This window comes from Elephantulus edwardii, unplaced genomic scaffold (assembly GCF_000299155.1).
Source record: "Elephantulus edwardii isolate Elephantulus edwardi_28Jun2011 unplaced genomic scaffold, EleEdw1.0 scaffold00291, whole genome shotgun sequence".
NCBI classification, from domain to species: domain Eukaryota; kingdom Metazoa; phylum Chordata; class Mammalia; order Macroscelidea; family Macroscelididae; genus Elephantulus; species Elephantulus edwardii.
The window spans coordinates 1,016,983-1,040,630 of record NW_006400041.1 but is presented as its reverse complement, the minus strand read 5'-3'; the positions used below and the strand labels follow the sequence as shown (position 1 = coordinate 1,040,630).

Sequence of the window (23,648 nt, the reverse complement as noted above, 5' to 3'; positions counted from 1 at the left end):
AACAGTATCATTAATACTGCATACAAGTAAAATCTTGCTGAATATTATTTTAGAATTCCTGGAACATTATACTGAAAGGAAACTGCTAGAATTTCAAGACAGATTCAGAAGAAACCATGGCACAAGAAATATCATTGATGATGTCAGACCTCAGAAAAAAAATAAAGAGAAAATACCTGAAACGATTTTTGTATTTTTATTGCATTTGATTGTAAGGATCGTAAGAGATTATGGCTAACACTGAGAAGAATGAGACTACTAGAACACTTAATTGTGCTCATGTGAAACCTAAAAACAGCTGTTATCCACACAAGAGATAGTTTTAAATCCAGAAAGGTGTCTTGTCAGGGTTTTTTATCCTTTCTTCCTACCTCCTTAACCTGTGTGCTAAGCACATCATTCAACAGGTGGATTATCTGAAGACATCAAGAGGGAACTAACACTGGAATAATGAAGATGCCACCACCCTGCTTGCACAAAGTGAAGATGAACACCAAAGACTTCAGCCTTCAATATGAATTATACCTTTAACACCCAAGAAAACAAAAATCCTCACCACTGAACCAACAGGCAACAACATGATAGATGAAGATTGAAGTTGTCAACAATTTTCTTTTACTTGGATCTATAATCAACATCCATGGAAGCAGATGTCAAGAAATAAAATATTGCATTGGACAAATCTGCTGTCAAGGACCTCTCCAAAGTTTTAAAGAGCAATGATGCTAGTTTGAACACTAAGGTGTGCCTAGTCAAAGTCATGCTTCATATACATCTGAAAGCTGGACAGTGACTAGAGAAGACCTACGAACTGATGCCTCTGAATTGCAGTGTAGGATACCTAATATACCACAGACTGCCAAAATATCAAACCCACTTGTCTTGGAGGAAGTGCAACCAGTGTGTTCCTTAGAGGCAAGGACGGTGAAACTTCATCTCACATACTTTGGACATGTTTTAAGGAGATTCCAGTCTTTGGAAAAAAATATACTTGCTAAATCATGTGGTTAACAAAATAGAGGGAGATCCTCCATGAGATGGATTAATACAGTGACTACATTAATGGGCTTGAGCATGGCCAAGATCATGAGGGAGCTGAAAGACGGTACAGTTCCAACCTGCTGTTCCCAGGGTGGCCAGTGAGTCTTAGTGGACATGACCACACCAAACAGCAGCATTATTACACATCTAATAAGGGGGGGAAATTCAATGACACCCCCAAAGCTGGAAAGAATACATAAGAACTAGTTCACTCTTTCACTGCTGATGGTAAACGGAAAATGGTCCTGTGGGCTCTGTCGAGACCTGACAGTTTCTCTGGAATACAAGACCATGCAAGTACAAGATCTAGAAACTACACTGTTGGTACTTCACCCCAGAGAACGGAAGACCAACAAGCACACAAAAACCTACACAGGAATGTTCAGAGCAGCTTTATTGGTAATAGCCTAAACCAACCCAGATGGTTCAATGGGTAAATGGTTAAACAAAACTAGGGTACATCTATACTGTGGAATACTCCTCAGCAATAAAAACGAACAACCTATTGACAAAACAGCCCAGATCAATCTCCACAGAATTATGCAAGGGAAAAAAATGTCCATTCCTGTTATATACAGTATGACTCTATGATATCCTTGAAATGACAGAATTATAGATGGAAAAAGACATTAATGGTTGCTAGGGATGAAGGGGGAAATTGGGCATGACTACAGTAGGGTGGCCTGAGGGAGGTATTTGTGGTGATGGTATAGTTCTGTATCTTGATTGCTCATCTGCATCAAGTAGTCCAGTTGTTTACTATGGACCACAGGGAGGGAAGAGGAGTTCTTGTGGCCACATAAATCTCTATATTAAACTGACGCAGAACTGCATATTCAGTGTACCAATGTCTAATTCTTGGTGTTGCTATTACAATTATGTAAGAAGTAACCACTGAAAGAAATTGTGTGATATATATGCTCTTCGGAATGTCTAATTATTTCAAAACAAAAAGGAAAAAAAAGAGAAGGCAGTAGTTCTAAATGAACTTGGTATCCTGTATTGAATCCCCACAGAAAAAGGGAATTGTTGGAAAAACTGAAACCAAGTCTATAGACTAAGTAATAATACTGCTCTGTATCAATATTAATTTTTTTAGCTTTGATAAATTTACCATGGTTATGGAAGAGGTTAACAGCAGGAAAGCTGAGTAATGGGTAAATGGGAACATCTAGAATCTAAAATCATTACTATTTTTAAAAAAATAATCTAACATCCAGACCAATGAAATGAGTCTGTGAAGCGGGGCCAGGTGATTCCCACGTGCACACACGTTGAGAACCACTGTTCTGGAGAGATGATTTTCAAGTCTACTTTCCACTTGGCTTTGCTCTTGATGAGAACAGTCCTTAATACCAATTTTAAGTAAGCACTACCAGTATTCTTTGGGCTGTCAGCTTCATTCATAAGGCCCCAAATTCCGTTGAGAAAGATCCTAGAAATCCTCTTTCCTCTCTACGCAATCTATGATCTTATGCCCCGTGAGGCTCCAGTTTCCAAAGCTGAAGAGCTATGACGATAGACAGAAATAAACAAGGAAAAAAACAAGTACATTCTCACGCCTCTCAAGTCTCATACCTAGTATGAATAGGAAAAAAATGCAAAGAACGTGATATATCTTAAGAGAGATAAGAAAAATTTTGTTTTGACAAAGGTGATGAGGGATCTACTTGGTCCATACACATCCCACTCCTTCCCTTACTGCTCTCTATGCCCACTGTTGTCAACACAACAGCTCCTGCAGACCTATGAGAAAGGTATAGAACAGGTGGAGCAGACATCTGAGGGTTACTACCACCTAGAATCAGATCAGGAAGGATTAGATACAGCTTAATGATCCTTCCTCCTGTGTATGACCTCTCCTTAAAACACAGCAACTGACAATACTGTTAATGGCAACTCAATGAGACAGGCAGAGGAGTAGCTGAGAGCAGGCCCCAAGGCAGGCTGTGCCAGGCAGGCCTCTTCACTCTGAGGGCTCCAGAAAGGAAGGCTCCACAGGATGAGCCAGGGCTGAAAGGACACACTTGTGGGCTTTCAGGATTGGCACATGGAACATGCTTTGAAATATGATGTTGTAGACAAAGCTGCAGGTTTGCATCCCTAGCCAGAACTGGTGCTCTCAGTTTGCTCAAAGGTGCTTGCCAGTGGCGGGCTAGCAAAGAAAGTGAGCCCAGGTCACTGCCACGTCAAGGTAGCAGTCACACAAACCATGGCTTGGCTTGAAGAGGTATAAATGCACGGTGCTGTCCCATCCTCAGGGGAGAGGAACTGGGCCTCAGGACTAGAGATGATGGCATTCTTTCATTTCTCCCAGCAGCTGGCCTGGAGGGCTGTGCTTGGCTGGTCCCCATCTCCCTAAAGGAGAGCAGGGCATACTGAAGGCCTCGGGCGCTGAAGCTTGTCCTGACGCACACAGCCCTGGACCATCTATACAGGCCATCTAAAACATGGCCAGGAGGGGACAGGGAAAGGACAGCATGAGCTGTGGCTCCCTCCAGGTCCCCACATGCTTGTCCATTCCCCAGATATGGGGCTGCTTGGCAAGAAATTAAACTCCTGGGTTCCTCCCAGGACTCTCCTCTGATGGGATGCCTGCTCTGCTTTGGGACCCTAGAGGAGAAAGAAAAGTACGTTAACAACATTAGTATAGGCAGCCTAGCCTATGAAAAGGAAATTAAAAAATGCTCTTTAGGACAGGAAGCGTTTGGCAGAGGAGACTCAGGATTGGTGAGGTGACAGGAGGGCACAGCTGGGAAGATGCTGGGCCACTGAGAGTGGATGCCCTCCTGGTAGGAGGACGAGCCAGGTGGGGGTCAGTGCCGGGTAGGAGGACCCACCCTGAGAGCAAAGAGCCCTTTGCTGGAAGGAAACCCCATTTCCAGAGCTGAGCAAGTAGTCCATGCTCTCTCCATTTTTGTATCTCCTCCAAGAAAAGTGAAGTGAGAAAAAAAAAAAAGGCTGCTACAGGACAGGAAGCACCCCTCACGCAGCAATGCCTCCCAGGCCAGGGGAGGGCTGTTTGCAGGCCTACCCCCAGCACCTTAGGTCTGTAGAAAGGAAAGAGAAGACATTTACCTTGGTGGTTCTTTGAAAACAAAAAAGGCTCACTTGTCCACAGTCATTTATCAAGTGCCGTTTCCAAGTGTGCCAAAGAGGGAAAGGTCTACTGGGCAGGCTAGAGAGCAAAGAGACAGACAGAGAAAGAGAGAGGAAACAAGCCATTCAGCAGAAATGGCAGACCCGTAGCTTGTGCTGGGCAGCAAAGATGGGCAGGCTACCGGGAAGAAGCACCAAGACAAGCCACAGGCCTTCCACTGCCCACCCCCTCCTGACAGCCAGGAAACTGCCCACCAGAGTCTTTCTAGACTTTCCCTTACACACACACAGCTATGGGGAAGAGCTGCTCAGAATCAGAATTTTTTTTTTCAAACTCACTGCAGTCCTCCTGGAGCCTTCCAGCAGGTTTGCAAGGCCAGAAAAGGCCCAAAGGAGCCCTCTATCCTCCGTTGGAGCAACCTCGCCTGTGGGCTAGCAGTGTCACTCCCTACAGACCAGCCACCAGACCTCCTTCTTCTGGGAAGGGCACTATTTTTAGGAGTTACAAGTCATGGGTACCTATCACAAGTCTCAGCTCCACTGCTGCAGCTCAAGAACATGAACATGAACAAAGAGTTACGTTTTACTAAAACGTTATAAAACCAGGCAGCTAGCCGTAGTTGGCCTTGGCCAGAGATTGCTTTCCACTGCTGTTTATTGCTGAATATTGTTGTCCTCAAAGTATTTTCTAAACAACTAACTGGATTAGAAACAGGAGTTAACAAGGGTAAGGCGGGGAGAGAAAGGTACTTCCTGTAGAGTATTCTGCGCCCAAAGCTCCCAGGCACTGCCTTTGCCCTGTGCTACTAAAGTGCTGGCACCAGCAAAGACAGTAAGGGGGGAACGATGCCAGCTTTTCTGGGCAGGGGCATAAACCCTCAGGAGTGCCCCACAAAGCCAAGGAAGGAACAGAAGGTTAGCAGGTGAGCCTCACTGGGATAAAGATCAGATAAACACTTAGAGAGAAATAACATTATGCTTATGGAGCAGTGGACAAAGTGATTCACCAAACCCAGTGCCACTGAGTTCATTCTGACTCAGACACCTGGCAGACAGAGCGTAACTGCCCCACAGGGTTTCTAGGGCTGTGGGTCTTTACAAAACACACTGTTTCACCATTCTCCCCTGGAGGGGCTGGTAGGTTTGAACCTCCAACCTTCTGGTGACAGCCAAGACCTTTAACTATGCCGCCAAGGCTCCATAAACGACCCACTGAGCACAAGAGAAATTAATGATAAAAGGAAATAAAGAGTCCTGTGCCGTTATTGGGAAAGAAAAAAAAAAGACTGCTTAGTGAGCAGCTGAAGCAAAAACTGTTCCTGGCATATGATAAAAGCTGTGATGAGAAGGCTATCCTCCTCAGCCCTGGTCTATCCCCAGACATGGTACACACAAGAGGATAGAAGGTGCTCAGGCAGCCAGGGGCGCTCCCACTGCACAGGGAAAACCAAACCACATCAATACCATGTTTCAGCTTTGAAGTCTCAAAATCTGGTGTAACAATGTGACCCCTCAATCTGGTAACTGCACAAGAAAAGTCCCGTGAAATAAAACACCAGGGCAGAGAAGAGCCAGAACTAGATGAACCCCACAAAGGGCTGCCACCCAGAAGTGCACTCACTTAGGAAAGGATCCGGGCCCCCCTGCACTTGTGACCTACCACCCCACCACAGCCAGAGCTGTGGGCACACGGGCAGCCCACAGCGGGGTGCTCTGTCCCCTCTAACTGCATGGAACGTCACTATGCAGAAAGTACTTTTCGTTATAAAACCATCTCTACTTTCTCAAGCTCTAAACCATTCCCTATGAAGCAGGGCAAGCAGGCCTAGGCTCCCAGGCAGAGCTTCTGGTTTCTAATGTGGCACATACTGGGGGCTGTGACTCCTCTCTACCTTGGCTTTTCCTGTCTCTAACATGAGACCACCACCTACCACCTCTCACTAGTGCAGGCAGTTACATGTGTCGGGTACATCAGGCCTGGCAGTGTCAGTAAGTGCTGGTCAGCACATCAAGGGGCAGACGATGGTGAGCCATCCAGTCTCTCAGGGGCTCTGTGGGCTACCTCTAACCCAAACCAAGGAACTCAACTGGAGTATCTTCTGGAATCACAATAAGAAAGTTCCCAGACACTTGTACCACTTCCATGCAAGGCCGAGCTGTCACCGAACTCAGCATTTCCCCTGCCTTACACAGGAGGGTTGAGTCTACCACCTTAGCCTTGGGTCCCCTCACACACAGCCTGCTGATTGCAGTATCATTTTCCCGCTCTTAATGGATCCTTTGGAAGCAGGAGTGGCATCCACTTCCTAAACAACATGCCTCCAGAAACTCTATGAACGTCGATAAATGTCGCTAAGTTATAGAAAGGCTTCAAGCCTTTTGTTCACAGGCTTGCTATGAGTTGTGCTCAACTCGAAGGCAATCAACAACAACAATGGACCCCGGATATGACAGGCATTAAGCATCAACAGGACTTGATCAAACAACTCAACAGGTGCCTTTCTGGCTTCTGGAATAATTTCACCAAGCCAATGCCTAAGTCAAGCCTATCTGTGACCCAACCCCAATCCTAAATGTCCCGAACTGTCTGAACATGATCTTATTATTCACATTTGGCAAATAACCTCTAAGTCAAACCATCCTAACAAGCTCTTAAGAAAAAATGCTGACTTAATAAATGTCATTTTATGTGGGAGCTCTGGTGGCGAAGTGGCTAAAGGAGTTGCACTACCAACGTAAAGGCAGGTAGTTTGAATACACCAGCTACTCTGAGGGAGAAAGCTTGGTAATGTCCTCTCATGTGATTTCCAGAATCTGAAAACCTGCTGGAGGGTCAGCTATGACCCAATTCCAACCTGATGGTAATTAGTGGACATTCTATTTGAAAGATGAGCAATCTCCTCCCACGTGTTTACTGCCCCTGAAAACCCACTGGAGGTTCTTCCTCAATAGGAACATGACAGGACTTGGTCTATAGTTTCTGTCACCATAATTTTTTTAAAGGAATAAGAAGGTAATTAAGACAAAAAGGTGAAGAAAAAGAATAAAGAATGCAGAGCAGAGGCAGAGCCTTTGTGTGCATGTGTGTGCGTACATGTGCGTGCAAACAGGAAGAAGGGCAGAACATGCACGCCCATGGGTCTGGACAAAGGACATGCTCTGCAGTCACCTGGTGCTGCCGCCGTCTTGTCACAGAGGAGCCTGGTCTGGCTGCCTGGGATAACCTGGACGTCCATGCTTTCAGGGGACTGTGGCAAATTCTGAGCTCGGCTAGCCAGGAGTGCATTGAGGTACTGCAGCCGCGTAACCTGCAGGTGGAGGTGTGTCTGGTGAGGCAGCAGGGATAAGCCGAGAATGCACAACATTCCCTGTCGCCTACAAGTCCCTAGTCTACACTGGAGTCACAATGTGGGAAGAAGAGAACCTGGAAATGGTTAAGAACAGAGGAGACCTCCAATGGAAATCAGCCAGCTAGGTCTGGAAATAGGACCAGACCACCAGGGGCCAAAGGGGTTGTGAGAAAAGCAAGCCCGCCCTTGCTTGGAGAAGTCTTGGTAGAAATCAACTGAATTCACTCTAAATCCACAGAAACCTGGGACCAGCTGCTCACACCTCTGGGGACCCATAGCTGGTTGCAAGTCAGAACCAATGAGTTGCCCAGGCGGTCACCTTAATAAATTGCAGGTCAGAGAGGGCCCTCACAGTGTAGTCTGGACAGTAGGTGGAAGGACGGGGGCCATCTGCTGGCTCGGGCTGCAGATCACGGCGGAGCGAGGACACCGGGGACTGGTGAACTAGTAGAAGGAACAGTCAGTAACAGGGGCCTACGCCAGTGCGGGCAGCTGTGCAGAACCAGGGTGAAGGCATTCTGTAGAATCCCCCCACATATCATCCTGAGCAGGACTCTGAGGAGGATGGTGTACAGAGACAGCAAAGCACAGCAGTGGGTGCACCGGGAAATCCTGAAGGAACTCTGTCCCTTCCCCTCCCCCTGCCCGGATATAAGACATGCCAATGGGTCCTAACACAGATGGCTCAGCTGTGGGCCACAAACCATGCTAAAGGGGTAGGTCTGGCAGAAAGGATGGCTAGACTCCAGGCCTTGGAGGTCCAAGACAATAACTGGAGGGGGGCCTGGGGTGGGTGTGTGGTTCACAGAAGTAAATGGAGTGGGGTGTGTGGAGGTTCATAGCAATAACTAGAGAGGGGCATGTGTGAAGGTCCACAGCAATAACGAGGGCGGGAGGCATGTGTGGTGTGTGGTGGCCTACAGCGTTAAGTGGAGGAGTTGTGTGGAGGTCCACAGCAATGGAGGGGGGTGTAGGGCGTGTGGGCTCTGCAAGTAGATCAATCCCAGGCAATGCTGGCCCAGGTGGCGGCTCTTGAGGGCTGGGGACCCCTGCTCACCCGACGATGGTGCTGCCAGGGCAGACACTCCATAGTAGGTGAAGGCCCCGTTCTCGAACTTCAAACCCTCTTTCCCGATCTCCACTTCAACTCTGCCCTGGGAGGAAAGAAGAGGGAAAAGGGGGGCAGGAAAGAAGGAGAGGGTGGGAGAAGGGAGAAAAAGCAAACGGGCATGCTGGATTATCATTCCTGTCAGAAAGGGGCACAAGGAGAAAGCACTAAACCCACTTATTGAGGGGAGGGGCCCTGGAGTCTTTGTTTCCCTGCCTTTTCTCACAGGCCCTCTCCCCTATTTTATGGGGATGTGGGAGAAGCCAGCTAGCACCACCCCAGTTACCTGTAGGATGAGAATAAAGTAATCCACCGGCCGGCTGCGCTGGTAGAGGTAATGGTCCGCAGCCAGGCGGTTGCTCTCGTCAAACTTCACTTCCTGGTTGACACTGGGGTGCTTTAGCAGATGCAGCAGGACCTTCTCGGAGATTCGCAGGGGGCTGAACACATCCACCTCTGGCCGAGGGAAGGAATGGTGTCCACAAGGACCAGGAGAGCTCACAAACCCTCATCTGACTGCCTGAGCAGGGCCAGAGCCAAGCTCACACACAGTGCCTCCACGGGACAAGCAGGGAACCTGCACCAGCCCGTCTCAGGGTGCACAGAGAGGCCAGCCTTCAGCCACGTGGCAGAAAGAAGCTCGCCCTCGTGGGAGGCCAACTGAGTGTCCTCCTGGGACCCACCTAACAAGGCACAAAGCCCATGTTCACCCTCACCTCGAGAAAGGAAGCGCTGTGTGGCGAGGAGCAGCTGTGGCGAGATCTTCACTTTGCATTCATCCTCGGACACTTTGAACAGGGAAAATTCCTCCTTCTGCTTGAGAGGGGCACTCAAAGAAGTAGGCTTCCTCTTCACCTTTGTGTCTCCTGAAGTGGCAAAAAAAATGTGTCCTTAAGCATCAGCAACCTGTCCAGCCAACAAGATCATACCAATGGAGCACTTGGCCCGACTACCTTCTCCACAGATCTGAGGGCTCAGGGGGCTGGGGAGGAGGCAGTATCAGAGCACCACAGCCCCTCCGACAGTGTCGGGCCACCAGTGCCAGACTGCAGCAATCCTGGCTCCCAGGACATAAGGGGCCCGCAGTGTCACCAAATCCCGGGAAAGCATGCGTGTCTGGAAAGTGGTTGAGAAATGATGCTGATATGACAGACAAGCAGTTATTTAAATGTTCTCCACTGTTAAAAGACCTTTTCCTGGAAAATGTGCTTTTGAGAATTAACAGTCCTAAAGAGTAGCAGGTCCCGTGATGACCTGATGCCAAGGAGAGTAAAAGCGACCAAATGAAGACGCCATGTCAGGTGTAAAGTGATATCCTTACGGGGGGAGTGGACAGTGTCCCTGGCACCATATGAGCACCAGTTATGTGTGTGCCCTGCAGAGTCCAGGCACCCTGCTAAGACAAAAGACCCCATCATTTGCATTGAGAACACCTTCCTGGAATGAAAGAATGGGGTGTCTTTAGCAACATGTCCACACTGTACAAGGGAAGACGGAAGAGAGACCAAGGCAGAGCACTGTCCTCCATGATTAGCACAGCTGCTAATCACTCTTGGCTGCCCAATCAGAAACAGACCTGCAGTGAGGACCTACACTTGAGTTTCCATGGCTGTGAACAACGCAGTTATGGAGGCTCCCAAGTGGCCCTAGGTGTGTGTTTGTTTTTTTTAATAGTGGCCTTAGCTGGGAACCAGAGATTCAGCCTGTTTCCAGCAAAATGACCCGACAAAAGAAACAGACCCAGCATCCTCTCACACCCATTTCCATCCCTACAAGTTTGAAAAACCAGCTGAGGCAAAAGCTCTGGGAAATCAAAACTCACGGTAGTCTTCAGACTCGTCCAGGATCTCTGACTTGATGATCTCTTCGATGACATCCTCCAGGGTGACCAGGCCGAGGACCTCGTAGAAGGGGTCGCCCTCCCCCTCATTGTTCACCTTCTGCACGATAGCCAGGTGGGACTTCCCTGTGAAAAGGGGGTTTGCATGTTAAGTCTCCGCGCTCACCTCTGCAGGACACGTAGACCAGAGGCTGGTGAGGCCATGGCTGAACACTGGAGGGAGAACCACAGCCTGCCTTCTCAGTGGTCTCCCTCTGTTTACAAAGGAAGCCAGGAAACCAACAATGTGACTAACAAAGGCTAACTGGTACACAGGTTCAGGTGCAGAGTCAAAGTGGGAAAGCGAGCTCGGGAGCTCACTCAGGCTGGCTCCGAGAGGGAGGGGTTCCTAAAACTGCCATGGACTTCCAGAAGCAAGAACCAAGGAGAGTCACCACCAGATCCAGTCAGCACAATGCTTGCGACCCCCATGAACATGCTCTGATCCCCAGGCTCATTGGTCAGTTCTGGGGAGCAGGCCCTCAGAACTCTCTCCTTAGTCTGTCTTAACCTCCACTGAAACCTGTTCAGCACCAAAGTGACAAAGACGCCTCTTTTGAAAGGTGGTGGGTGCACATGAGGTGCACTGGTCACACTCTCCTCCCATAAAACCAAAGTCTGATTTGGAAACTCAAGGCAATGGGTCCGGTCTGGGGTTTTTATCAGTGGTTAGCTAGAATGCCTTTAAAATTATTAAAATTTTTTAAAAAAAGAAAAAAAGAATGCCTTTGGGAAGGGGTTGTCTTTGTCTTGTTAATGAGGTAGTTTGAATGTAGGCTGTGGATGTAGTCAAATCTCCGAGCTTTAAAACAGAGCAAGCTGCAAGCCAACAACCAGAGATGTGGGAAGACGGATACCTTGGCACGAGAAGATCACCAAGGAGCCAAGGACAGAGGCTGAAAAGGGACAAAGACCTTCCCCTAGAGCCAGCACCCTAAATAAAATCTGCCGACACTACACAACTTACAATGTTAGAGAAGCACTATGTAATTCAATCATCAAATGTGTGTACCATCGAGTGTGAACTGACCCACAGCTGACCCTCCAGGGGGTTTTCAGAGGTATTAACGCAGAGGAGGAGAAAACCCAGCCCTCTTTTGTGAAGCAGCTGGTAGATCTGGACCTTATGTCTTTGGGATTGAGGATGATACAGCTTCTTTACCCCTAGGCCACCAGAGCTCTGGTGCTTAATTACAACACAGAGGTTGAGACAGAGATCGGCTCTTTGGCACAGTCTATTCAGCATGCTCTGTCTCATTCTTTCAATCACATGCCTTTTATAAGTAGTGAGGTACATCTGTGCCAAAGTATAGAATGAAAATGCAGAGAGTGCACTAGTGCTTCCAATCCGAAGCATCTGGCTTGTAGAAAGCTGAGGTCTATAGCGTAGTCCCAGTGCTACTCAGATATACCCAAACCTGTGACTCTATCCTCAGAAGGGTGGTAAAAGCAAATCACCACCTCCAGCAGAGGGAGCTATGATGGCACTAACCCATAGCAGTGCCTCTGCCTGTTTGAATCCATCAGTGGCTCCACAGCAGACAGGCCAGCAATCTCATGCCTGAAACGTACAAACTCCAAACCCCTGAGGGTCAGCTATGAGTAGGTTCTGACTATGTAAGGAGTGACAGAGAAGGCTCTCCAACTGGGAGAGGCTGAGACAGAAGCCCAGGAAGCTTGTCTGCCATGTCCTTAACGACTGCCCAGACTTGTAACTCTGACCAGAACGTATTATCATGGTGAAGCGAGCCCCAGAACAAATCCTGAAGTTTTTTCATTTGAAATTGCATCCCTATGTCCTGCCTACAACAGTAATCAAAATCTTACAGCTGAAACCCATGGCTTGGCAGCATGTTGACAGAATTTCCCAGTGATCTGTCTGACCTGGACCTGTCAGTATCTTAATAAAGGTCTCCAAAGACCATGTCGAAACTTGGTGTGCTATTTTCCCTGAAACATGAGTCAAAGATCCATTACTAGTATGTGACCACTAACACAATGATCATGGAATGGCATTATTTAAAAAAAAAAAAAGAAAAAGATATTAACTGAATGTGACTACTAACACAATGACCAAGGAATGGTATTATTTTTTTTTAAAAAAGTAAAGATAGTAATTGAATTTTTACAAATGTTGAGATGTCATCTAGAGCTGTCATAAACGTGTGTCAGAAGTGAGGAAATGGAATATTTAGTGTTCCAGGTAGCAAGTGCTTTTTATTCATTTATTAACTTTATGAACCGTCACATCACACGATTTCCTAGTTTGTGGTCATAAGAAACCTGCAAAACAAACCCAGGTAGCTGGTTTCAGAACCCATGCATACTCTCACAGAAAAGAACAATGGCCTGAGTCTCTGGTCCTTTCTCTTCCAGGGACTTACACAGTGAGAGAGGACTCTCAGTATGCACAGGCCTGCTCTTCAGGATGTTCTATGTCCTCGCTTTCCCACTCGCCAGGAGACCTGTGCACCCACTCCCGTGGAGTCAGAGCCCCACATGAGCAGCACGGGTTTCCACCCCACAGTGTTATGTTGGTTTAGCTCATGCTGGTGTGCAAGTGACATCACAAAGCCCCAGCCATGTGACAGAATCTCTCAGGCCAGAGAAAGGCAGCCAAGGGCCTGAACCATATCCCGAACCACGTCCTGGTCCACAGCACTCCACGAACCCAAGACCAGTTTCTAAACAGCTGTGTCAGAGCAGAGGAGCCCCAACTCACATTGTCTCTTTGGCTGACTACCTATAAGAACTCATAATTTCAAACTTTTATAAACTAGGTATTAGTTCCTCATTAACCTACACACACTGAGATGATTCAGGAAGATCCCTTGAAGACTATTAAACCAGCTGCATGCTGAACTGACTGCGACCCCTGGTGACCGCTATGTGACAAAGCAGAGCCATGCTGTGATGTCCATGACTGTAATTCTTACGGAAGTGGACTCCTGCTTCCTTTCTCTTCCAGAGCTGCCGATGGTGCGACCACAGACTTGCTGACTACCAGCCAAGCGTTTACCCACTGTGCTACGAGGGATCCTCCCAAAGTAGAATATATTGGGAGTTACAGTCTCAATACAAAATGTCCGAGTGGTCAGAAGGCAGCCCTGCAAAGCAGTAGGGTAAACAGAAGGAGCAGGTGGAGGCACTGCACTTTCCCCAACTGGTTGGAGAAAATGCTCTGAAAGGAGGTGGCGTCTGGCTCTCACGGAACAAGCTAGACACAGGGGACTCATCTCACCAATATCGACAGAGAACTTTGGAGAAGAAGCTTGAATGTTTGGAAAGCATGCCCAGGGTACTCATGAATCCTGTGGATTCAGCATACCTTTCCACAATACCTAACTTCTAAGCCAGTCTTAGTAATGCAGCAGGGATTTCATTTCCTCCCGCCCTTATTTTTTAAAACAAATGTATAGATTTGTCTCATGAGAAGAGCAGCATGCACATAACTAACTGTCTGAGCAGGTGTCTTTACAGGACTGCAGCAATCCTTTGGCTTCTGACAATAAAGCAGAGCTTAGAAAAGGTCACCCACTCGAATCTCTTCTTGGGCTGAATGTCCATCCAGGGTTGAGAAAGGAGGCAGGAGTTAACAGCTCTAAGCAAAACACATACCCCTTACTGCAGCTCCCAAGTCTCACTCCTGGTGATGAAAACACAAAACAAGCAGTATGTCATCTCCAGTCTGCACACAGTGTACACAGTTCCCAGGCACACAATGTTCTGAAGGAGCAGAAGGAATAAGGCTGGACTTGGGAACTGCCAAAGATACAAAGGGACCCCAGCTCCAGGGAGACAGTGGCCTGCAACCCCCTGGGACTCTTGGCAGTGCAATGCAAAGGGAACTGACTTTTAAAACTTTAAAGGCTGAAATATGACCTTTGTTCATAAACAGGAATGAGGGGATAAAGAGCAGAGCTTCAACAAGGTGCAATAAAGATAACCCTGCAGGGGAATACACTGAACAAAAAGCCAGGAGTGTGCATGTCAGATGCCACAGAAAGTGATGTCACAGATGCCACTTCTCCTAAGCTCCTTTAAGACCGGGAGAAGGGAAGGTATACTAAAGAGTTCCTCAATCTCCAGGCTTCAGAAATCTCTGCAACTCTTTAAACTCCCCACTGGCTTCCAGCAGGAGGCTGCGCGTTGTTGGCAGGCAGCTTGTGGAATAGTCTGATTAAAGCCAAAAGGCACTCAACCCCAAATTCTCTGGCATCAGGCTGCAGGAAACTTGCCTGCAGTCAGATGGCCCAGAGCAGCTCTCAGGCCACTCACTCCAGAACAGGAGCCACTATGGCTTTCCCTCTTCTCCTGGCTTTCACTTCAACATGTGAAACCGCTCAATTCACCATCTTATAGCCACAGCATACTGCCTCCCTTCCCGACCCATATGTCCTCCTTTTCCACTTTCTTCTCTCCAGGTAATTCCCCTAAAATGAAAGCAGTCTGGGGACCTGGGGGAGACAAGATTTCTGGAACAAATGGATTTAGCACTTCCAGGTTCATTCCCTTGCTCATGAGTTAAGAACTCAAAGCTCCCTGCCATCAAATAAATTGAATCATGGCAACCCTCAAGGACAGACAAGAGCTGTCCCCTGGGTTACCAACAATACAATCCTTACAGAGCAGACTGGCACATCTTTCCTCCTCAGAGGTGTTACTGGGTTTGAACTACCAATCTTTCTGTTAGCAGCCACATGCTTACCACTGTACCACGAGAGCTCCTATTCATGAGTTTGCAAGCATCAAACCGAACTGCTTGTATTAAATCCCACTCAGGAACAAAATCCCCATTAAAACTGAGTGTATGCCTGCAATCCCAGAGGTAAGCAGTTCGAATCCACCAGATGCTCTGCTGGAGCAGGGGCGGCAATCTCATCCTGTACCAGTCATACCTTATTTGACAGTACACGTACAAAAAATTTTAAAAAAATTAAAAAAATCAAACAACACAAAACAGTGAGTCCATGTATACCAGGAGCTGGGCTATTAACTGCTTTAGGTCTCTCATTTCAACAGATTCTTTCCCCAACATCATTAATGAGGCCCCAGCACCATGACAGGCTGAGCAGTCTTCCAGGGTCTCGAACTAGGAGGTAGTAGGAGCAAGAATAGAATCTGTTCCACTCTGAATCCAGACCCAGGGCCACTGGCCACCATGCTACAGGAACAACTACCCCAGAGGGTTATGGTACCCTGGTAGAGTACTCAACCCCAGGAGGCCATCTGAGTCCTACCCTAGGCTCCCCTCCCCACTTTCTAGGCAAATAGCAAGCAGCATCTAAGAGATTCTCTTCAGCAAACCAGTTGCCTACATGTCTCCCACTATACAGTATGAACAGTACTGCCTACCCCTTAACATGCAGGTCTTGCAAGGGTAAGGAGAGAGGATGCCTGCAGAGCCTCTACTTGCACTAAACAGTACTGTTCAATGCAGCCACAGCCTCAACACTGGAAAACCTTGCTTTCACGACCTAGCTATCAAGGGGCTCAGAGAACACCTTCCAGGACAGGAGAGGACAGGACAAAAGTTCACAGATGCCAGAACCACAGGGTCTGCTCACTCCTCCACCTGATGGCAGCCTTTAGGATCAAGAAGAGCCAGAATCCCAGGGAGCCTCTGGGAGGGAGTTCCTAGTGAGAAGCATGGCTGACCACCACAGGGGGCACTCAGCACTTGAGGAGTATTCCCACGACGATGAGAAGAGTGTCAGAAGGGCACCACCAGGACTCTCAACCTCAGAGTCATCTGGGAAAATCTGGAGAAAGGATAAGTGGACAATGTGGAGTTGAGGGGAAAACTCAAAAACCTCACTTAAGAGACAGAAAGGAGGAAAACAAAACAAAACTAGTTAGAAACGGGAATGTTAAAAAAAAGGAGGGAGAAGTTAGATTAACCCATCTGGTTGCTTTCAGTGAAATCAAAAGAAATGTTTCCTTCATACCTGTAGAAAAATAATTTCTAATTGCTAACCTTTTCTGGAATCAGGAAAGCAGCAGCTAACAATCTTATCGGTGAGTACCCTGAAAGTACTACTTATGACCCAGCATACACAAACAGCAGCCTGATGTCTACAAACAACATGCTCCACTTCATTCTTCCAAAGGGTCTGGACCTGCCAAAGTCCAAGCTCACAGTGATGGCCCGCGATGGGAGGATCCCAGCCATCAAAGCCAAGCAAACCAGCCCTGCAGGTCACTCAGCACCTTCTTTTAAAGGACTCTCAGAGATCTCACTCCCTCCAGGAGGGGGACGCTTTCCTGGAGGGTTCCATAAATCCCCACACATCTTCCAGGGGAAGGCTGAGGCATCTGAGTCCCCTCTGCTATTTCCCAGCCGTTACCTCGCTTGAACTCCTCCAAGACAGCGTCCAGCTTTGTGTCGTTGAAGACGAAGTGGAGTGGGTGGTTGTAGAAGCGCGTGATAGTGCTGAGGGGCGTGCAGTCTTCAGGGTCCACAAAGGCCAAGTCTTTGAGGTAGAGCATGTCCACGATGTTGGAGCGCTCCTCCTCGTACACGGGGATGCGCGTGTGGCCACTCTGCATGATGCTGGCCAGGACACCGAAGTCCAGCACAGCGCTGGCATCCAACATGAAGCAGTCTTCGAGCGGCGTGAGCACGTCCTCCACCGTCCGGCAGCGCAAAACGCCCTTGCTCAGATCGCTGTAGCGGTCACCGCCGCCGCGCGCCAGCTCCAGCACCCGCTCGCGGAGGCGCCCGGGGCGTGCCGCCAGCTCCAGCAGCTGACCCACCGGCAGGGCAACAGGCAGGGTGAGCAGCACCACCAGGCGGCTGAGGCTGAGTGCACGAGGCGCCAGTGCCAGCGTCCAGCGTCCGCTCACCGCGGCAGGCACCACCTCCGCCACCAGGAACACGAGCCCCGCGCTCCCCAGCACGGCGGGCACCAAGAGCTGGCCGGCGGCGCGGTACAGCAGCACAGCAAGCGCCACCTGCGCCAGGCTGGCGAGCAGCAAGAGAGCGCTCAGGGCGCAGCTCGCCCACCGTCGCGCAGGCTCTAGGCGCCGCGCAGCCGCGCGCTCCGCCTCCGAGCCGCTCTCCCGCAGCACCTGCAGCTCGGCCGGAGCCAGCGCCAGCGCACTTAGCTGCAGGCCCCGCGCCAGCGCCGCCAGCGCCAACAGCCCGGCCGCCCCCAGGCCCAGCGCCCAGGGCGGCGCCGCCTCCTCAGCTGCCGCACCGCCCGGCTCCACGCGCACCGCCAGCTGGGACAAGTGCGGACGCAAGGCCTCGGCGCGCAGGCGCAGGAGTGCACGCCACTCGCCCGCGCCTGCCGCAGGGGCCGTCACTAACTCCGGCGCCGCGGACGGCCTGTCCTCGGGACAGCCGGCCACCTCGAGGGCAACCCAGGACCAGGAGCTGTTGGCAAAGCCTGAGCCGGAGAAACGCAGGAGGAAGGTGGCCTCCGGCACGGCCCCCAACACCTCTCCTCGCGTCCACCCTGAACCCTGGTCTCCGTCCTCCTCCACGCAGAAACCCAGTACTTGCGGGCCCGACGTTGCTTTCCCGATGGTACTGCCCAAGCAGAACGCAGCGAACAACCAGCCCAGCCAACCGGCAGCCGTTGCCGCCGCCATCTCCCGCTGTTCCTCTCGGCTTCTCGTGCAGCCTATCCTGCTCACTCCGTGCCTCTGGCTTCTCTCAGCCAATTGTCGCCTGCCTTCGCTCCTCCTCCGCCTATAGGTGGCGGGCGAGGGCGGGCCTCCGGTCGGACTAGGCTGCGCCGGGAAGTAAACAAGCTGAGGGCGCGAGGCCCGGGGCGCTCGGGGGCGTGGGGCTTCACAATCCGCTCCCGAGGTCAGCTGGTGGTTTATAAAAAGCTGGACCAATGACGAGCTGCAGGGCTTCTCGAGCCCGCTTGCCAACGGCTCGCACCCGTCACTGGAAATCCGACTCCTCTCCAGGGCTGTCGCTGGGCATCTCGTTCCCTTTGCCGTCCCCTGATCTCCGGGAGGCCGGGCTTGAGCTCTGGGAAGTCCCCAACGCGGGACTCGGGCGCGGAGCTGAGCGGCCAGCGGCTAGAACCACGGCTAAGCATGCCTCAGTTGCAGGTAGAGAACTAAGTATATAAATGTGCAGTTTTCTTAGAAAAGAGCCCCTTGAACCAAAAGGTTCTTTTAACCCGCGGAACTGAAGACCTAGCAGAACTGAAAACTAAGCTCGCTCCCCAGCTAGATAAGCCAGTCACTGCCTCAGGAATCGTGCATTTCCCCCAGAGGTCTAGGGGTAATATGTAAACATATAAATCACTACCTCATTAGATCTTTGCAAACATGTTAGTCTTTTTACAGTTGTTGTTCTTGTTGTTGTGTGCCGTCGAGTCGTTTCCGACTCATAGCGACCCTATGCACAACAGCCCTAATAAACCCTGCTCTATCCTGCGCCAACCGCACTGCCTCTGACACACCCATCCCGATTACCCCAGTCACTGAATCAATCCATCTCATAGAGGGTCTTCCCCTCCTGTGTTGTCCCTCCATCCTCCCAAGCATGATGTCCCTCTCCAAGGACCCGTCCTTTCTGGCAACATGTCCAAAGTATGTCAGACGAAGCCCCAGAATCCTTGCCTCCAAGGAGTAGCTTGGTTTAATCCTCTCTAAGATAAATCTGTTTGTTTTCCTGGCAGTCCAGGGTAGGGAAAAAAAATTAATGAAGCTCCCAAAGACTTCATTTGTGAGATTGGATCTAATAACTCCACTTTTCAGCAATTCATCTTTGGGGAGGAATCTCTTAGGGCCCAGGTCGGTTCAGGAGGATCCTTACTTTACAGTTATTTGAGATAATATGGAATGTTCTTTCAAAAACTCAACGCAATTGCCATCGAGTTGGAAATGACTCTTAGCTGACCCTCCCTGAGTTCTAAAAGCTGGTTAGAAGCCTGAGAGTTGGAAGTTTAACACCCACCCAGATGCACAGAAGATCTGTTTATAAAAGGTTACCACCTTCAAAGCACAATGGCACACAGTCTTGTTCTGCAAAGGGACAGAACAGTGGAGGATAGATTGCCTTTGCACACATGTGCTCACAATCAACTTGACAACCTAAAAAAAAAAAAAAAAAACCCAAGGTTTTTAATGAGGGGGGAGGGGAAGTCCTTTGTGAAAAAGCATTTTAATCCTTTGCTAGGATTTACCATTTTCCATCACCAATCCAAGGTTCAGTGGAAAGTTGCTATTCCTTTTTTTTTTTTTTGCTATTCCACTTTTAATGTGGGTTGCCATCTCTGGTGGGGGCTGGACTAGGTGTGTCTGTATAGTTGCTAAATCTGAAGAAACAGGCCCCATCCCACCAACCCCAATATCCGGCCTCCTCAGACAGGCGTGTCTCCCCAGTTGTATCCAACCCACACTACCTCAAAACAATTCTTCATTTCATTCAAAAGGCCATTCTTAAAGGAGCTTTGGTGGCCTAGTGTCAAGAAGCTGCACTGCAATCTCAAAGGTATGCAGTTTGAATCCACCAGATACTTTAACTGGAGGATGAACAATCTCCTTCTGTACCAGTCAGATCCAATTTGGGGATACACACACAAATTTTTATTTTTTTTCCCCCTCCCCAAATTTTTTTTTTTTTAAAGCCCATCCTGAAAGCACATCATTTCAAAAAAAAATTCAAAGCAGAAAGTAGTTTGGCCTTGAAGTGTTAAAAGATGGCTGTAGTCTCGTCTACATCATAAGCTCAGAGCCCTGACAGGCCAATTACATCTGTGTTTTTAGGTTTTCAGACCCAGATGGTGATAAAGCTCTTTACTCATGCAGATGATGGAAGCAGCTCCTGCTGGCAGAAGCAATAATGACAATACATACTTAATATGGATTCAAGTCCTTGGGTTCATACTGTGTCAAGATACAATGCAGATGATGCAGTAGAACCTGAAGTGAGTTTCATGACTGAAGAGTAATTATCTTGGGAAGTTCTTAAACAGGGAAGACCCTCCCTGGATTTGGAAACATGCCCTGACCTTTGACAAGTTACTTTTCCCTTGGTTTCAGTCTCCCTTAGAAAACAACATATAACTAATTTTGGCAGGAAGGTCTTTGCATGGAATAATGATTGGATCCAACTTGGAAAACAGGAATTGTTGTCTACATTGTCATTACCCAAATACACAAAAAATCTAAGTGAAAAGCTGTACCCAGGGTGATTTTGTTTATAGATGCCTCAAGGGTAGAAAAGAGGACCATAGTGCTTCACCAGCTTATCATTGGCCTTGTGCCACACTTTGTTCCATCCTTGGTTAGTCATAGCATTAATGCAGGCATGTGCCATCAATGGAAACATCCTTGCCTCTAAGGAGTATGTGGCTGCACAATCTAGCATCTGGTGAATTTAAACCACACGCCTCTGGTCTTCTATCTTTATTCACTGTCGAACTCTCAGATGCATAACAAGTAACAGAAAAGGTCATACTTTGTGTCATGTCTTTAAACTGACATCTGATTTTCAGCACTTTGTAGAGGTCTTGGGCTGCAGACATTCCTAATACATGTCTTTTGATTTCTTGGCTGCTGGTATCAAGGTTGGGCATGTTAGGAGAGGCCAGTCACTGGAGAAAGCAGGCATGCTCAGAGAAATGGAGGGTTAGTGAAGGTGGTGAAGACCCTCAACAAGATGGATTGACACGGTGTTGGCAGCAGTGGGCTTTACAGTGTCAGAGATGATGAGGATGGCACAGGATAGGTACTCAACAGCACCAACAACATTAGGACTTGAAGTATCTCATTTAAACTTAACCTACATTTGGCCCAGTAATGGAAATATTGCAATGGATAGCTGCTCCTAAACCAAACCATGATTTTTTACACCATAAGAAATGTTTTGAATGATCCTACATCTCAGTAACAATTGCTGAGGCACGAAGCAAGAGTAATGCTGTTGGCTGTGACTGTTAACTTGGCTGCCTATGATCTTCAGTGTGTTAGAAGTTATGCAGTTCACCAGATGCTCTGCTGGAGAAGGAGGAATAATCTCCTCCTATACCAGTCAGATCTGATTTGACTCTACACAGAAAAAAAATAATAAAATTTAAAAAAAAAAAAAAGAAATTATGCAGTTATCCACTCTGCAATCCGATGTGACATGATCCTACGGCCAGGTCTTTGTGTGAAAATGGATGACTTCATTTGTTACTGCCTGATTATGTCATCTGTATGCAAAGTAGATAGTATTTTTTTTACTGTTGTTGTAAAATGTCAGGGAACAAGCTAGGTGGTGAGTGGGCACATATATAAATAAAGACATCTGGTTTGGTTTTTTTTTTCAGTTTTTCACTTTGTAGAATGGCTTTATGGTATATATTCAAGGATGCCGAAAAATGGAAGCCCTGCCCAGCTGGGGTTACCTTCTGAGAGGAAAGGATGACTGACTGAATATACCTCCAGTGGAGGTTAGGCACTGGGTCAAACAGCAGCATAGACAAAGCAGCAGCATGCCCTGTTGTTACAGTGTCAGGGAGGGATGAGTGGTCATTCTTTGGATTAGGCATAATTTTAAAATATTTTGCCCTGCATTTACTGCAAAATGGTCCTAGAATACTGATTTCCTTTACCTGTAAGCATGTTAAAAGGCTACTTCCCCAACCAGAGCCACTCTCTTCTTACACATAATGAGTATCAATAAGACTGAAACAGGCAAACTGTAGACTCACCAAAATTTATACATACTTTATACCAATCAAAAATAAATTCCATATATTGTTTAGCAAATATTATCATTGTTTGTGACAAGACACAAGACTCATAACAAAACTCCCCGAGAGTCAAACTCGTAACAATGCAAAAAAAAAAAAAAATCACAAAAATATACAAATTAAAATCTTATGCAAAATAAATATGAATTATTTGTTATGGTGGCTGTGACTTGCCTACCCATTTGGATGCCATCTGTAAAGGTCTCCCACAAGAAGACTTCTAGGAGCTGGTTCCAGAAACCAGCCTGGACTAGGAAATAAAAAACTGCACTGGGAGGAGTCATCGGACCAACAAAATGTGGAAATAGGACCCTCCCCAAGAAGTGATTCTAAGTGGAGGGGCGGTGAGGGAGTGCCCATCTGCTGGGAGTCAACATGGGCAAAGAGGTGGCTGGGGAAGTGTGTGCGCCTGCCCCTGCCACATCACACATAGCCTCACTCAACTCATGCCATGCGTTTCTTCACCTGCCACTGACACCTCAGAAGTACAGCTTTGTAAGTTCCTGTCAAAGACCAAGGGCTTCTCCCTAGCTGGAATAAATGGCCGGAACCCACAACTGTCACCTCCTCTCAAGGCTTTTAGGAGTAAATTTCACAACAGGGAGGCCCTCGTGCTGCCTGGCAACAGGGATCCTTAGTGGAGGGATTTCCTGGTCCCAGGAGCTGGACTTCCCTAGGCACCTAAAGACCTGAGCACATGGGGGTAGCAGGACTCCACTGGCTGAGGGAGAAGTGAATAAATAACACTTGGAGGGAAAACCACAACAAAAAATACTCGACGGGAGGTGTGCAGTCTCCCTCACCTGAATCTTGGGTCTCAGCTCCTGTTCTGCCAGATAAAGGGCTTGCGTGGCCTCTGGTCCCTCGGGCTGCCTGCAGCAGGGCCTGACAGCACCAGGGGGAAGGAATTCAGGGGGTCAGAGCTCTCAGGGTACAGTACCTACAGCTTTAGAAAGGCCAGGATGGCCTCTCACAGCAAGAACACACAAACGGGAAGGCAAGGCGACCATCTGTAAGCCTTTCAGGTGGGAAGCCATCTTGGCTGCCATTCAAGGTCAGGGAAGACTTGGCCACAGAGTAAGGGGTATGAAAATCTGTTTATGTTGGTTTTTTTCAACAGGTCTTCCTATTCTCAGACCTTCAGAGAAACTGGAGTTTGGGGATCAGGAAAAGGGTGTCTGGAAAGAAGAGCTTCATAGGTCAGCAGAAGGAGCAGGGGTCAGGGTGGTGTTAGCCACTAACAGTGCACATCCCTGCAACCAGATCCACTCCTGGAAACGCAAGCAGTAACCAGACAAGTCACATCTGACATAAGATGCTTTCCCCACAAAGGGAACCTCTGGTCAAAGCGAGGGCAGGGTCTGCAGAGCCAGGGACAGCAATCTTAAAGGAGTAAGACCCTGCCTAACACTTTCAGTCAACCCCATGACATGGGGAGAGTTGGCCAAAGGGCAGACGTGAGG

General features: G+C 48.4%; 1 protein-coding gene across 2 annotated transcripts; it reads right to left on the bottom strand.

Moving 5' to 3' along the window:
- Nucleotides 1-3,592: 3,592 nt before the first annotated feature.
- Nucleotides 3,593-18,073, bottom strand: CNNM3 (cyclin M3). 2 transcript variants are annotated; one of them, XM_006900702.1, is made up of 8 exons: nt 16,825-18,073; nt 10,421-10,564; nt 9,315-9,464; nt 8,885-9,054; nt 8,548-8,644; nt 7,810-7,934; nt 7,310-7,448; nt 3,593-3,654 (listed from the first exon to the last, which is right to left on the bottom strand). In XM_006900702.1, the coding sequence occupies exons 1-8, from the start codon at nt 18,071-18,073 to the stop codon at nt 3,593-3,595; spliced, it is 2,136 nt and encodes a 711-aa protein (XP_006900764.1). The 2 variants fall into 2 exon arrangements, with proteins under 2 accessions (XP_006900764.1, XP_006900765.1); XM_006900703.1 differs by lacking the exon at nt 10,421-10,564.
- Nucleotides 18,074-23,648: the final 5,575 nt, after the last annotated feature.